The 15,964-nt window shown below is 33.6% G+C and overlaps 2 protein-coding genes across 2 annotated transcripts; one reads left to right on the top strand and one right to left on the bottom strand.

Annotated features, from left to right (window-relative positions):
* The first annotated feature begins 308 nt into the window (after nt 1-308).
* LOC106106344 (transmembrane protein 135-like) lies at nt 309-5,175 on the top strand. The gene is made up of 10 exons (XM_013286921.1): nt 309-475; nt 553-728; nt 1,262-1,395; nt 1,934-2,060; nt 2,560-2,711; nt 3,464-3,554; nt 3,894-4,046; nt 4,315-4,455; nt 4,587-4,753; nt 4,998-5,175. The coding sequence occupies exons 2-10, from the start codon at nt 570-572 to the stop codon at nt 5,047-5,049; spliced, it is 1,176 nt and encodes a 391-aa protein (XP_013142375.1). The 5' UTR covers nt 309-475; nt 553-569; the 3' UTR covers nt 5,050-5,175.
* Nucleotides 5,176-5,451: 276 nt separating this feature from the next.
* LOC106106197 (BPTI/Kunitz domain-containing protein-like) lies at nt 5,452-13,770 on the bottom strand. Its single transcript, XM_013286745.1, has 4 exons — nt 13,653-13,770; nt 6,831-7,019; nt 6,243-6,397; nt 5,452-5,711 (listed from the first exon to the last, which is right to left on the bottom strand). The coding sequence occupies exons 1-4, from the start codon at nt 13,768-13,770 to the stop codon at nt 5,592-5,594; spliced, it is 582 nt and encodes a 193-aa protein (XP_013142199.1). The 3' UTR covers nt 5,452-5,591.
* Between the last annotated feature and the right edge of the window lie 2,194 nt (nt 13,771-15,964).

The following is a 15,964-nucleotide window of genomic DNA, read 5'->3' as shown; positions in this document are numbered from 1 at the left end:
TGTATTTATTAAGATAACTCAATAACTACTGGGGCGATTTTAATAATTCTTTCACCGTTAGAAAGGTAATTTCACTGTGAGTAAGGCTATATATTTTTTCATCATCATCGTCATCACCAGCTCACTATACGTCCCCACCGCTAACGTAATCAACCATGCTAGCCAAGTGCGGGTTACTATATATTTTTTTACTATTTTTAATTTTCTCGAGGACGAAGACGCGGGCAAAAGCTAGTATTATTTGAATGTCTTTGACAAATGGATAGACAATGAAATTGTCAATTAAGTGACATGATTGTAAATATTACATTATTTAAATTCGTATGTAAAATTCATAATTTTCGTAAACTATCTAATTGAATAATATTATTGATATTGTAATACTGATTTTATTACAAGCACATGTTTCTCTTTACAATTTTGTAATAATCATTTGCGTTCAACATTTTTAGGTTATGCGGATATAAACTATAAGGTTTTTATTTAGTACTTCTAAAAGTAGAGAAATCTTCCGCTAAATGCTAGTGAACTGTGACTTGTTAATTATTACAGACACTAAGGGATTCACTATGGTGGAAGTAAGTAAGCATCTGTTCGACGAGAAATGCAAGGATGCTAGCTGTCAGATATTGCTGCACCCGTGGCATTCCAATTGCTTCATATCAACAATACCGGCGTATAAAAATTCATTTTTGGGCAGCGCGAAATTTTATTTAATCATACATCTGGTGAGTTTGGAGAAAATAAAGCTATACACTAAAGTGTGTTTAAATAAGATAGATTACTTTGACAATTTATAGGGATATCGAAATTTTATTCGACACTTCATATGCGTCATTTATCAAGCTAATCTATCTTATTTAGACAAACTATAAATTAACGCGGAATACTGAAACGAAATACAAATAGCGTCTTAAATGGAACATCAAGCTTAAACTCCAAATTCCTCTAACATTTTAACGTCTTTGAGATTGTAAGCGCACACAAATTTGACTAATCAATCGCAGAACTGAGCTAATATGAAGGTGCACACACAACTCGTTTAGTTGAACTAAACAGTTGAATTGACTGGGAAACAATCGACAATCACACATTTGACCAATAGATAAGTCAAAGGTGTGCCCGCTCTAGTCACTTATGGAGTGAAGTGTTTCAGTTTTTAGTATCCGGCATTTTTAATTCAAATTACATTTAAGCAGAAATTATACAATTACATTACTTAAACTTAAACATAACGTATGATAAGTTTGTTTCTCTTAAGGTACAAAATGTGATGCGTGGTAGAAAAGCATTTAAGAAGAAGGAAATAATACAAATGGGAGAATATTATTTGAGATCGACAATTCTCGGTGGATTGATCTCAGGCAGTTGTGTTACATTTGGTTGTTTATTTAGGTAAGGTAGGTTTACATATTACTTAAATACTACCGCGTACTAAGTGCCATATTTAAGAGAACAAAACATGAATGGAGTTGTTTTGATTTTTTTTAGGAAATTATATCAAATGCAACTTTGTAACCATGTTTTAGTGTTTTTATACTCGGTGAAACATTGTGTAAATCACAACTTTAAACTGTCGTGGTTTTTACAAATGTAATGTTAGTAAGATACGGGTTTCTTTCACGATCGGGTTGTTTTAGTTCCCGTATCTTACAAACATTATTTTGTGAAATTTATTTAAAGGTTTCATTCACTCGTAAGCAGTGTTTACTGTATGTGTCTCTAATAGCATATTACTAGCTTACGCCCACGACTCCGTCCGCGTGGAATAAAAAAATGTAAGTAGCGTATGTGTTCTTCCAGACCATTTGTAAAACGTCTATCCCAAATTTTATTGAGATCCCTCCAGCTGTTTTGGCTACAAACTCTAACAAATATCCATCCATCCATCTAAACTTTCGCGTTTATAATACTACAAAATCTTGTTTTACAGGTGGCTTTTAGGTTACAAAATGAATTATTATACTTATTTATTTTTACCAAGTGTGATAAATGGAGTTTGCATACTGCTGGAACCACCCAATAGAAGAGGATTGATTATAAATTTATTCTCTAACTTAGTACGTGTCATTAAGTAAGCTTATATTTTCATGTTATTTTTAAATTCCCGATATTAAGTTGAGAATCTTCAATATCAAATTAAACATACGTATTAATAAAATACCGCAATGAGAGTCTGGTCGAGTTCATTAATGTTTCCCTATAAGTCAACATTTAGGTAAATTTACCCTAAGGTAATAAAGAAATATGAGAAACTAAGAGATTCATAATAATATAGAGGAAACATAGCTGACATTTCATTTTAAACATTTTTCATAACCTCACTAGCGCTACCTGGTGTCTGATAGTTAAATTACTAACAAACAAATAAACCAAACATTAAAAATCTTCTCGGCGTGTCTTAGACATTGAGATATTACCTACCAAAGAAATTACCGGTGATAAAATGTCCCGATGTCTACTCTATTATTTTTTAATGTCTTTGGTCATAATATTGTTTTCCAGTTGTTATTATACTGATATATTAGTGATTTTAATATTCTGTAATATTGTTTTTAGACAATCGAGTTTATATTAAGGAGCTGGGAAAGATCTGGTCATTTAACGCTGACTACAACTAAGAAAACTTTAATGTTTATGATGGGTAGTGCTGTCCTGTTCTATTTATTGCGATTAGAAGGAGATAAAGCGTCTAGAACACCACTATTGTGGTAAGTAATTAGCAATGCAAATATCGTAATGGTTCAAACGCTCATACAATGTTAGTGTGTGGTTATCGTTCAATAATTCTGTTACTATACAATTCAGTGCGGTTGTTATTTAGCATCCGTAATTTCGTACAAGGCTTTCAAAATTAGCATAACTAACCTCAAACATTGTACTTATACAATACCTTTGAGAAATCTTACTAATCTAATGTTATAAATTTGAATCGATGTTTGTTTTTCGTAGCTTAAACTGCTAAACGGCTTTCGTTTTGGCATAGATGTAGAGGATAGTCTGATAGAACATTTAGGCTACAAAAGCTAGTAATAAATGTTTAAAATCAAATTGTAAACAATAATACAAATTCTTTATTGATCCAAAAAGTTTTGTACAGTTAGTGGGACTCCGTCTCCTGAGCTTGTAATAACTGTGTTTCAGGAGGCAGGGCCTTCTTTTAACAATTGTCTTGCTCAATTTAAAATACACTGTTAGAAAATAAGATGAGAATTATACATAAAAAGATAAATATTTTGTTATGAGCATAGTGTATTGTGTTTATATTCCCATGAATACGGGATTGCGATCTGGATGCGGGCGGCACAGGACCAAGCATTGTGGCAATCATTGGGAGAGGCCTACGTTCAGCAGTGGACGATATATGGCTGACAATGATGATGATGTTGATTCACGTGAATGAGCATGGATGCTTGTGTGTGTGTTATAATATATATTAATTTTAATATCTTTCGATTTCTAGGTTATTTACTCCAGAAAAAGTTAAACGTAAAACAGATGATACAAAATCATTTTGCCCCCACGATGATGTTTGTTGGAAATACGTGTTGAAGGTAAACAATGCTAATATAATGGATTTCTTAACGTTTAATTTGAATTAAAAAATAATTATTGTCTATGTCCATGGCTCCCATGCAAATAATTGTTTTCTATGTTGCCATATTTTTTTTACTTAATGTACATTGGTAATTAAAATAAAAAGTAATATAAATTACCTATTGTCTGTTGGTTTTATTTAATTTGTGTAACATTAGACTGATTTACAAAATAATGTTTTCTTACCAATTTCTTTGTTAATGGATAAAATATCGTAATTATATGTTAATTAATTATCTTATTGCGATTATTATTCTTGCATGTTTCTCGTATAATAATAATGTCTTGTGTTACAGGGTTCAGCAACTTATTTTGGTGTCGGCGCTGCTGTAAGCCTAGCTCAAGTTGTTTTACCAAAAATTACATCTCCTTTAAAAGCCTTGTCCTCAATCCGAGGATCACATTTGAAATTGGCGCTTTTCTTTGGAAGTTATATCGGTATTTACAGAGTACGATTCTATTTTGTTTTTGTTTAAGTTGAATTAAATTAGATTGATGTAACATACTAGAACGAAGTAGTTATATATTTTTTTAGATTATTCTTATTGTCTATGGGTAGAGGTTAAGTCCCCATTTTAGGTTATTAAGATGGTTACTCGCTCGTTTTAGTCATTTTTATTAGCTATCCCTGATTATAAGTTCTCTAGTCATGTATGACACTCAAATTAAAAGTACATTAAAAATGATCTTAAGTAATCGTATTTTATACTGTTTCAGTCTGTAATATGTTACTTGTGTCAAAAGCGAAAAGGTGACTCGGCTCTATACGCCTTGCCGGCTGGGTACCTCGCCGGCTTGTCGTTCATATTTAAACCGAGTCTAGGCTTTGCGATAGCCTCATTAACTGGTGCTTTTAAGGTAGTAGATGTGTTAATTCATTTTTAATATATATTTAAACTAAGCTGAAATATTCTTGTTTTGGTTCCTCTTGTTGCGCCTGTTGATATAAAATAGCAATAATGTCCAATTGAAACTTTGCTACCTTACAGATATATTCAACGACACTTTATGAAAAGAAGATATTGCCAGAGAACATTCCACTGCCCGTTATATTGTATTGTCTTTGCCAAGGAACTCTCTTCCATGCACGCTTTATGCATCCCGATGTGTGTCCGAGTTATGTTTTTAAACTTATGAAATCCGTCAGTAATGGAACGTAAGTGTAAATCAGACTATTATTATCTTAATAATGGATTTATTTTACCACTTTCACGTGGTAATTACAACGAAAAAGCACTTCTAAGATGCTGATTTTAATTTTTTTTTATTGAAAGCCTTAACATAGATTCAAAATGCAGGATAGTAACAACTTAACTTTTATATAATATTTAATGCAATAGCTTATTGAAGTAAATCCCTGTTTATTACTTACAAAGAATATATAATAATTTTTTTTACAGTTCTGAACAAATTTATTCAAATTTTATGGAGATTCTCAAAACCCAAACGTAATTTGTATTTTTTTACGTGATTTATAATTTAATGGCATTGGTGGAAAGGTTTACAAATGTGATATTTTTATATAAATATCTTAAGGTTATATTTGTATTTTTTTAATAAATATTATAATTTATTATACTCATTTTAGTATTAATTTTAATTAATTTGACAATTGATTTCTTCCAGTTCACATAATTATAATAATCGTAAGAAATCAATTCATTAGAATAATTAAATTGGAAATCAAATTAAAAATGGAAACGTCGCACTCACCTTCTTAAGTAATAATTTGTTAGAGTCCTGAACTTACACTAAGAGCACGCGCAAACCTTTGACTAAACTATCGCACAACTGATTAGTCTCGCTTTGATTCCTATGAGCTTAGGTGCGGACATTACTCGATTTTTAGTTCTGCACAAAACAATTGAATTGGCTGCGAAACAATCGACAATCGCACAACGTTTGTGCGATAGTTTACTTAAAAGGTTTGCTTTAAGTGTCAGTTTAGGGTATCATAAAACGACTCTGGCTAATGTAGAAGTATTAAATCAATATTAATCTGCTCTCGCTCTTGTAGCGCCTGTTGGATTTATAATCAACACTTTCTTGGGATCACCAGGCATGTCTTTCTTCTCCTTTATCCTTCCTTTACCGAAACGACATATCGAATCGCACTGAAAATGTAACGTATAGCTTTTGAGTTTTATAAGGAAAAATATGCTCTACTTGCCAACGAAATCATGAAGTAAAAACAATTAATTGGCAAACTTAGGTCTCCTACTAGCTTACTCATCAGACTGTCTTCTGTGTGGTCATGATTTTTTTTATTATAAGGTGGCAAACAAGCAAGCGGTCACCTGACTCCGGCGAAATGGCAAAGCGAAAGTTGCCTTTGAAATTGCAGATGCGTTGCCTACTCTTAATCGAAGGAGAAGACATACATAAAGAGGATATTTCCCCTTCCTATGCATCTCTTCCGCCGTCAAATCCTTTTATACTTTCCATCCTTACATCTTAAGAAAAGTGTGTAAAGGAAAAATAACTCGTAATTGAGAAATCAGCTCTACCACTATTAGCAGATCTAGAAACATCGATAGAAACACATATTCTCCAGTTTTCTATATAGAGTGACATTTCATTTTTTTATTTATTTATTTGATCATTTTACCAGTAGACCAATGGTAAGTTTGTTAAGCTTAACGCACCTGTGGCAAAGAGTAAAAATTATTTTTGTTTCCACCACAACCGGAATATATCGTTTTCTTGCAAACCTTCCATCGAGGGTCGAAGTACCAACGTGGTACTGCGCCAAAACAGTAGCCGTAGTCGAACGTGAGACCACAATATGGGGGTCGTGAACCTGTTAAGAAAACAAAAAAATAGATATACTGATAATAGACCCAGCCGTTTCGGAGATTATCCGGAACAAACACGGCTTGCGGACACAGTCAAAAAAAAATTTAAATGCGATTTTAGTTATCGGCAACGCAAATACCTCTTACCGAAATCTGGACATTACAGACACTCCAATTTTATTATGTGTATAGATAGATTAGTTATTTTATTTACGTCGCAGATAAAAGGTTGAAATAAATCATGAATTCATTTTACATGCGATTTCGAGTCCTCGGAATTATAGTCAGTAAGTAGCCTATGTGTTCTTCCAGAGTATATTCTAAATTCATGCCGAATTTCATCAAAATCCGTTGTGCCATTTTGGATATGCGGTGAAACAACCATCCATACAAACTTTCGCATTTATAAAATTAGCATGATTATTATTAGAGACTCACTCTGCCTTTCTGGAGTACTCAAGCATGTTGATAAACATTCTTGTTTCGTGTCGAACCTATTCCCGTTACCCTGACATCCTCCCCAACTGAAACGTGGACAGCCACCGGTTTCTGGACTGAAATAGTACATCGCTATATCCGCTCTGCACGGCCCTGACTCCGGTTTTAGATAGCAAATCTTTGCAATAACTGGAACAGTAGTATATTTGATATAAATACAACTATCTCTGTCTTTTAGTAGCCCCAGCTACTTTTAATTATTAGTTAGTGTTTTTGGTCAGATAAATTCATGTTATACGTTTCCGAACTTTAGTAATGATTTTGAATGATTTAGTAATTGAGTTTTAGTACGTTAAAACTTAGGGAACTTCAGAAAAACGAGCATAATTAAAATAAAGGTAAAAGATTAAGGGCCTGTCCCACCAAATTGTAAATGTCTGTCAAAAATCGAACGTGTAAAATTTGTGATGGCAATATCGAATTGTTACCTTATTTAATAGTGATGTTTTAAGCTATCTGAGCCTCTATCAGCCAGTGGTGGGACATGCCCTAAATCAGGAAAAAATTCTATTGAAATGTTCACTAAATCAACGATTCTTTCACCAAAACCTTAAATTGTTAATATACAGACGACAAGACGATAAACAGAGTAAATAGTGTTATTTAAGTAGAAAAAGGAATAGGTTAAATGTTTGAAAATACTAAGTAAGAAAGAAAAGTAAAAAGACATGCATAGAAGAGTTTACGTAGATTTAAAATATTTAGATATAACGTTTTAAACTTTACTCTGTGTTTTGAAAGGAGTAACCCGAGTACGAGGTTCTGATACTATATTTAAACAAAACACAATATGCACTGTTTGCAATAACAAAATAAACGTTAACGACATATTGGTATTTGAAATAATATTACAAGGTTGAAGTAATAATGCAATAACTTGATATAAAATTTAATTTAACTTTATCGAAAAACTACAATAGATTTAAATCACTACAAGTACCTTTCTGTACATAGTCGAGTAACCCTCTAGAATGTATACTCACATACAGCTCACTATACGTCCCCACTGAGGGGTTTAGAGCTTTCCTGTAGGGTGACTAGGCTATCGTCAACCACGCTGGGCCAGTGCAGGTTGACTTCACATATCTTTGAATTTCTTCGCCGATATGTGCAGGCATCACGATGTTTTCCTTTACCGTCAAAACGACGGGTAAATTGTGTACATATGAAATTCGAATATCATATTGGTACATGGCAGGATTCGAAACCCAGGACCTGTGAATTACAAGTCAAGTGCTCAAACCGTGGAGCCATCGACGCTCTTTTTGACGGTTGACGCTCTTCGAATGAAGAATTCGCTCAATGGTTATTATTTGCTAATTATAGTGACACAAACTAATATAATCTGACCCCTTAACAAAGTGACTTTCGATTAGGGATATCAATAGTAGAATTGAGAAAATTTGTCATAACGTATAGGAATAAATACGTGACAAGGATGTAACTTATCGAACTTTTCGATCAGCGATGCTCCAATGTTACTTTGTCTAAGAGACTGGTGGGCTCCTCTTCTCTAATGTTACAGTCCTGTCAGACTCAGCAAAGCAAGCTATCGACGGAACCCCAATTGTTTTATACTTTGATGCTAGGGGACGTTCACTGCTATTCCGATTTGGGTAGTCTATTCCACAATTATACGACATACAATACCCTGATATTAAAAAAAAGTGTTATAAGGGATATTTCCGATTGGCCAACAGATTAAACAGCCCTATGGGATTTTTTCCCAATGGGTCCATTGCTTCAAAATTAAAAATAAAACAAAAAAGGTTCCGCTTTTTTATTGTTAAAAATGACATTGATGATTTATTAAATAATGAACAAAGGAAACATCACTACGAATTTATTATTCACATCAATTTTATGCAAAACAGATATCGTTCAATAAAAGTTTTATTTACAGACTCCCAAAAAATAAAATTTAGTCTAATACATAGTTTCGGCCGGCATAGATACTGCTGGCGAGACACCGTAGAGCTGCACCTGCGTGAGCTTGAGTCGATCGGTTGGCAAGCGACGACGCAGGGCAGACAACGCTGGCGCTCTCTCGTATCGTAGGCCAAGACCCACTTTGGGTCGCTGCACCAACGCACTAAGTAATACATAGTTATTCCAAAAGTCTTATGACAAAATTATTGTGAAATCGATGAATTGCAATTTGGGATCGACATATTTAATTTCTTAAATAACTAGCTATCCATTCGATATAGGGACCTACTGGGCAAGTAAATCCTGCGATATCACTTATAGTATTATCAGTGGGATCTCCGCAGTGTAAGTTAAATCTACCCATTGATAAAACTGCAACTATGCCTGATGGGTGAATGACAGGTCCACCAGAGTCACCTTCACAGGTGGTAGCAAGGCTTCCACATCGATGACCTAAACATAGGAACGGCCCCGATCCTGTCGTCTTCCCGCATTTATTTACTAACACCTTAAATATTTGTAGTTGCTTTTTTAATGTCAAAGTATCGGCAGTTTTGGTTCTGTTATCAGAGATTTCTTTCGTAGTTATTCCAAAACCGCTGAATACAGCTTCATGGCCATACATTGTGTTGAAATCTACAGGACTTAGTTTAATATACCTCTTTAATGGCATAGGATTTGTTTTGATTAGACCAATGTCGTTTTTGACTACAAATTCCTGCATCGATTTTCGGGACACATACATAGGATGTGGAATAACTAAAACAACATCACTGAATGTATTCTTATCGTTTGGTGAGCTATGAACAGAACCATATCTTATCACTAGTCTTACAGGTTGGAATCCTTTAGGATGAATGTCTAATTCTGTTATGCAGTGAGCCGCTGTGAGCGCCCACGTTGATGAAAGAGCAGACGCCGTACATCGATGAAAATGTTTATCTATTACACTACCATTGGCCATCTTTATCATATACCTCATTTCAAGACGAACAACGTACGGATAAGTTTCTTGCTCTGTGTCTTCTCCTCCATAGACTCTCAATGGCTGCTTTTGTCCAGAACATGAACTCGACAGTATCATGATGATGTTTATGGACATTATGTTTTCAAGTGATACAAACATGTTACTTTAAAAATATTCTTTCAACGACTGTTTTACAGTTTCATTTTATTTAAAGACGTAAAATGTTATTATGATTCTGTTCGATACGTTTTGGATATAACATATTTTATGGTATGTTTTAGTAACCTACCACAGTAAAGACTTATTATTTGCCGATTTGAGAAAGTCAGTGATTTTTTATTTATTGGAGATACCATTAACACATTTTATATAGATTTTTTTTTTCATAGTATTCCAAAATCAGCTAATAATATTATCTTGTCCAAACATTGTAAGGAAACCTGTATACAAGTCATTCTCAAATTGGAACCACTTGTAATGGGAGAACCTTGGGATCTACGAGAGACCCACTGTTGGTCCACAAAAATTGATAACAAATTGAAGGTCCACGTACTTTAAATTTGGATCTATGAAAATATTATTTCATGGTATTGTAAATTTATTCAAGTGTGAATCACCAAAAGCAGGTTGACACAATGCAGTAAACTTTAAAAGGAGTCCTCAAAGAGTAAGGTTAGGGAAAGTCTGAGATAAACTATGGTAAAAAGGTTGTTATTATTAAGTCTATGTCATTATCGACAGTAAATAAAGTGGATAGAGTTAAAATAAAAATAATAACAAGGTTCGAATTTTTATTTTTAATCATTAAAAAGATTTAAAAGAAATAGTGTCTTGCAATTCATATTAAAATTAGCTATAGAAATAAATAGATTTTCTCATGACATGTCATTTAATGCATCTTACTAATACAGATTCTAAGGATGTACTAATAAAATCTATGATCTTGTACTAACTGCACTATCCTAAAAGTCACGGAACGTAATTATAACAGAATTGGGAAAGTTTAGTTTTAAACTAATATACATTCAATTTTTTACATGACTAGTTATCCATTCAACATAAGGACCAACTGGGGAAAAAAACCCTGCGACTTCAATAAAAGTATTATTAGTGGAATGACCGCAATATACGTTAGGCCAACCTAATGATAAAACTCCAACTATGCCTGAAGGGTGGATAACTGGCCCTCCAGAGTCGCCACCACAAACAGTAGCACTGCTTCCACATCGATGACCTAAACACAATAACGGACCCGATCCCGGCAGCTCCCTGCATTTATTTATTAACACCTTAAATATTTGTAACGGCATTTTTAATTTCAGTGTACCGCCAGTTTGTGTTTGGTTAGCAGATATTTTTTTCGTAGTGACACCAAAACCACCGAATACAGCTTCATGGCCATACATTGTGTGGAAATCTAAAGGACTTAGCTTAATGTACTTCTTTAATGGCATAGGATTTGTTTTTATAAGGCCAATGTCGTTTTTAATTACAAAATCCTGCATCGATTCTCGATGCACGTACATAGGATGTGAAATAACTAAAACAACATCACTGAATGTATTCTTATCATTTGACAAACTATGTACAGAACCATACCTTATTATTAGTCTACTAGAGTAGATAACGTCAAGGTACAAGTTTAAGTCTGTTAAGCAGTGGGCGGCTGTGATCGACCACGTTGATGACAGTGCAGACGCCGTACACAGATGCTTCTGTTTATCAATCATACTTCCATTGACCATCTTTTTTGTATACTTTATTTCAAGGCGAACAACATACGGATAAGCTTCTTGGTCTGCATCTTCGCCTCCATAGACTCTCAATGGTTGTTTTTTGGCAGAACATAAACTCGACAGTATGACGACGCTGAGTATGTACATTATGTTTTCAAGTGAAGCAACGTTGAAACTATGAAATGATTGTTTTCAACAACTGTTTACCAGTTTTGTTTTATTTAAAGACATTAAATTTTATCATGATAATTGAATTCTATGCGTTTCGAAATTTACATATAAATTTTATTACAATATTGAAATGATTTAAGTACATTCGTAGAAATTTTGTGAAATTAAACAATGTTCGATTTTTGTAACAAATATAATCATATACTTACAAACAAACGAAATAGATAAGACATATTGTCAAGAATATATCACCTGAAATGGCTTTCCAAAGGGACATGTCACAAGATGCACGATGCTAAATGAACATGTAGAAGAGTCGGGTAAACGAATGTAGCCGTGAAATGGGAAAAAGTGTCGAAGACTACAACGTTTGCAATGGGAGCACGACTTAAGATTAACAGCCGGTGCATATTGGAGAACAGTTAAACGACATAAAACACTCATTCATTAGTAGTTTCTTGTCTAGGCATGGTGTAAAAAAATATAAAACAATAATTTTTTATAACTTTTTGAAGACCTTGGTTTTATACGGACTATAACTTTATTTGTCTATACTATTATAATAAAGCGTAAACACACACTTCTTTGTTGCCTAAGTTGTCAGCAATTACACCTTATTTCTGAATAATTCTTTTAATAATAAAAAGCCCTACACTTACGTCACGCTTTAGGCTATATATTTCCACGCCATTAAACTTAGGGGATGTTGGGGAGACCATAAGTTTCCTCCAACATCAAGCAAGCAAGTTTGCTAACGTCATGTCATTTTGACATTTGCAATTGATAATTTGACACATGTAAACAATAAAATAAAGTTTTCATAATTCCATGCGGATGAAGTCGCATGGGAACAGCTAGTGGTAAATAAAGCTGATTAAATTGAAATTAAAATGAAACAAAACAGTTTGGAAGTACATGCTATTTACATATTTTATACCAATAATGTTTAAAAAATAAATATATGAGGCACAGACAACAAAAATTTTTCACCGGTACTTTCTCTGAAAGGTACAAAATAAAATGTAAAGATTCAAATAATGTTAATTACATATATTGACAATCATTTAATTATATTGACGTGGTGTTTGAGGATTCATATCTTTTTATACATAGTAATTTCATATCTTACAGTGAATGAAGCTTCCATATTTATACTTCTTTTTGACCGACTTCCCAAAAGAAGGAGGGACTCAAGTCGTCGTAAGTTTGCGAATTCACATAATTTATTTTGGTTTATACATAAATACATATTTTCTTTTTCAATTTATTAATTTATAAAAGATATATCATTATTCGAAAAGTCCCAGGTCAAAATTATTTTGAAAACTGCGAATTGAAGCTAAGAATTGGTACACGCTCAATTTCTTACATAACTAGCTATCCATTCGACATAAGGACCTACTGGGCAAGTGAATCCAGAGTTATCATTATCAGTATCTTGAGTTTCTTCTCCACAATACTTATGACCATATCCTGATGATAATACTGCAACTATTCCTGTCGAGTGTATTACAGGCCCCCCAGAGTCCCCACCACATACAGTAGCCTTACTCCCACATCGATGACCCAAACATAAATGTGGCCCTGATCTCGGTTCCTTCACACATTTATTTATTGACACCTTAAATATCTGTAACGGCATTTTTAATTCTAGTGTACTGCTAATTTCGGTTCTGTTATCAGGGAGTTTTTTCGTAGTTATTCCAAAACCGCCGAATACAGCTTCATGGCCATACATAGTATTGAAATCTACAGGACTTAGCTTAATATATATCTTTAATGGCATAGGATTTGTTTTTATGAGGCCAATGTCATTTTTAACAAATGAATAATACTTGGATAATCGGTACCCATACATAGGATGCGGAATCACTAAAACAACATCACTGAATGTATTCTTATCGTTTGGTGAGCTATGAACAGAACCATATCTTATCACTAGTCTAACAGGTTCGAGACCTGTAGGATGAATGTCTAATTCTGTTATGCAGTGAGCCGCTGTGAGCGACCACGTTGATGATAGAGCAGACGCTGTACATCGATGGTGGTGTATATCTGATGCACTACCATTGGCCATCTTTATCATATACCTCATTTCAAGGCGAACAACATACGGATATGCTTCTTTGTCTGCGTCTCCTCCTCCATACACTCTCAATGGTTGCTTTTTTCCAGAACATACACTCGATAGAATGACGATGATGAGTATGTAGATTAAATTTTCAATTGAAGCAAACATGTTACTATAAAAATATTCTTTCAACGACTGTTTTACAGTTTGGTTTTATTTAAAGATATTAAATTTTATCACAATAATTGAATACTATGCGTTTTAAAATTTACATGTAAATTTCATCACAGTTTTGATTCCTTAAAATTATTTAAGTATCTACATTACCAGAATTTTTGTTAGCATGAGTCTTATACATAAACATTGTGCAAGTTCCAAAATAAAACATATGTTGGAAAACAGTAATTTATTTTGTGAGAAAATATACATTTGTGTGAAAATCTACACTTATTTTCATTAACTCTTTAAAGCCTTGTTTTGTATGGATTATTTCTTTATTTACGTTAAATAAAGCGGATTTAATTGAAATTAAAATGAAACAAAATGGTTTCGACATATATGCTATTTATTTATTTTAAGCTGAAACATTTTAAAAATATCTAGACGAGGCAGAGTCAACAATTTCTTTAAAAAGCGGTGAATGGTGCCTTCCAACTATTCCACATTCAATGTCTTACATAACTAGCTATCCATTCCACATAAGGACCTACTGGGCAAGTGAATCCAGAGTTATCAATATCAGTATCCTGAGTTGGATCTCCACAATACTTGTGAGGATAACTTGCGGATAAAACTGCAACTATGCCTGAGGGGTGAATGACAGGCCCTCCAGAGTCCCCACCACATACAGTAGCGATGCTCCCACATCGATAACCTAAACATAAATGTGGCGCGGATCTCGGTTCTTCCATACATTTAGTTATTAACACCTTAAATATTTGTAGCGGCTTTTTAAATTTCAGAGTATCACCTTTTATTATTTTGTCAGCAGATTTTTTTTTCGTAGTGACTCCAAAACCACCGAATACAGCTTCATGGCCATACATGGTATTGAAATCAATAGGACTTAGTTTAATATACCTCTTCAATGGCATGGGATTTGTTTTTATAAGACCAATATCATTTTTTGGAAATGAACTATGTACGGCTTTTCGATGCATGAACATAGGATGCGGAACCACTAAAATAACATCACTGAATGTATCCTTATCATTTGACAAACTATGTACAGAACCATACCTTATTACTAGTCTACTGGAATAGATAATGTCAAGGTTCAAGTTTAAGTCTGATAAGCAGTGGGCGGATGTGATCGACCACGTTGATGACAGTGCAGACGCCGTACACAGATGCTTTTGTTTATCAATCATACTTCCATTGACCATCTTTTTTGTATACTTCATTTCAAGGCGAACAACATACGGATAAGCTTCTTGGTCTGCGTCTTCGCCTCCATAGACTCTCAATGGTTGTTTTTTGGCAGAACATAAACACGACAGTATGACGATGATGAATATGTACATTATGTTTTCAATTGAAGCAACGATGTAACTATAAAATTATTGTTTTCAACAACTGTTTTCTAGTTTCGTTTTATTTAAAGACATTAAATTTTATCCTAATAATTGAATTCTATGCGTTTTGAAATCTACATATAAATTTTATTACAATATTGAAATTATTTAAGAACATAAGTAGAATTTTGTTAACATAAGTCAGTAAATACTGACATTGTGCATGTTCTTAAACGAAGTTTCATTTTTGTAGCAGGTATAGTCATATAGAGACATACAAACGAAATAGATAAGACATCTTGTCCAGAATATATACCCTGAAATGGCTTTCCAAAGGGACATGTCTCTAGATGCAAGATGCTAAATGAAAATGCAGTATAGTCGGGTAGACGAATGGTATCCGCGGATTGAGGAAAAGTGTCGAAGACTACAGCGTATTCGAAGGGAGCACGACTTAAGATTAACAGCCGGTGCATATTGGAGAACAGTTATAAACGACATAAAACACTCATTCATTAGTAGTTTCTTGTCCATGCGTGGTGCGAAAATATAAAACAATAATTTTATAACTTTTAAAAGGTACAGGCCTTGGTTTCATACGACTATAACTTTATCAACGGTAAATTAAGCTGGTTAAATTGAAATAAAAATGAAACAAAACACTTTCGAAATTCACATTATTATTT

Source organism: Papilio polytes, unplaced genomic scaffold (assembly GCF_000836215.1).
Source record: "Papilio polytes unplaced genomic scaffold, Ppol_1.0 DF822289.1, whole genome shotgun sequence".
NCBI lineage: Eukaryota > Metazoa > Arthropoda > Insecta > Lepidoptera > Papilionidae > Papilio > Papilio polytes.
This window is presented reverse-complemented; position numbering and strand designations above follow the sequence as displayed.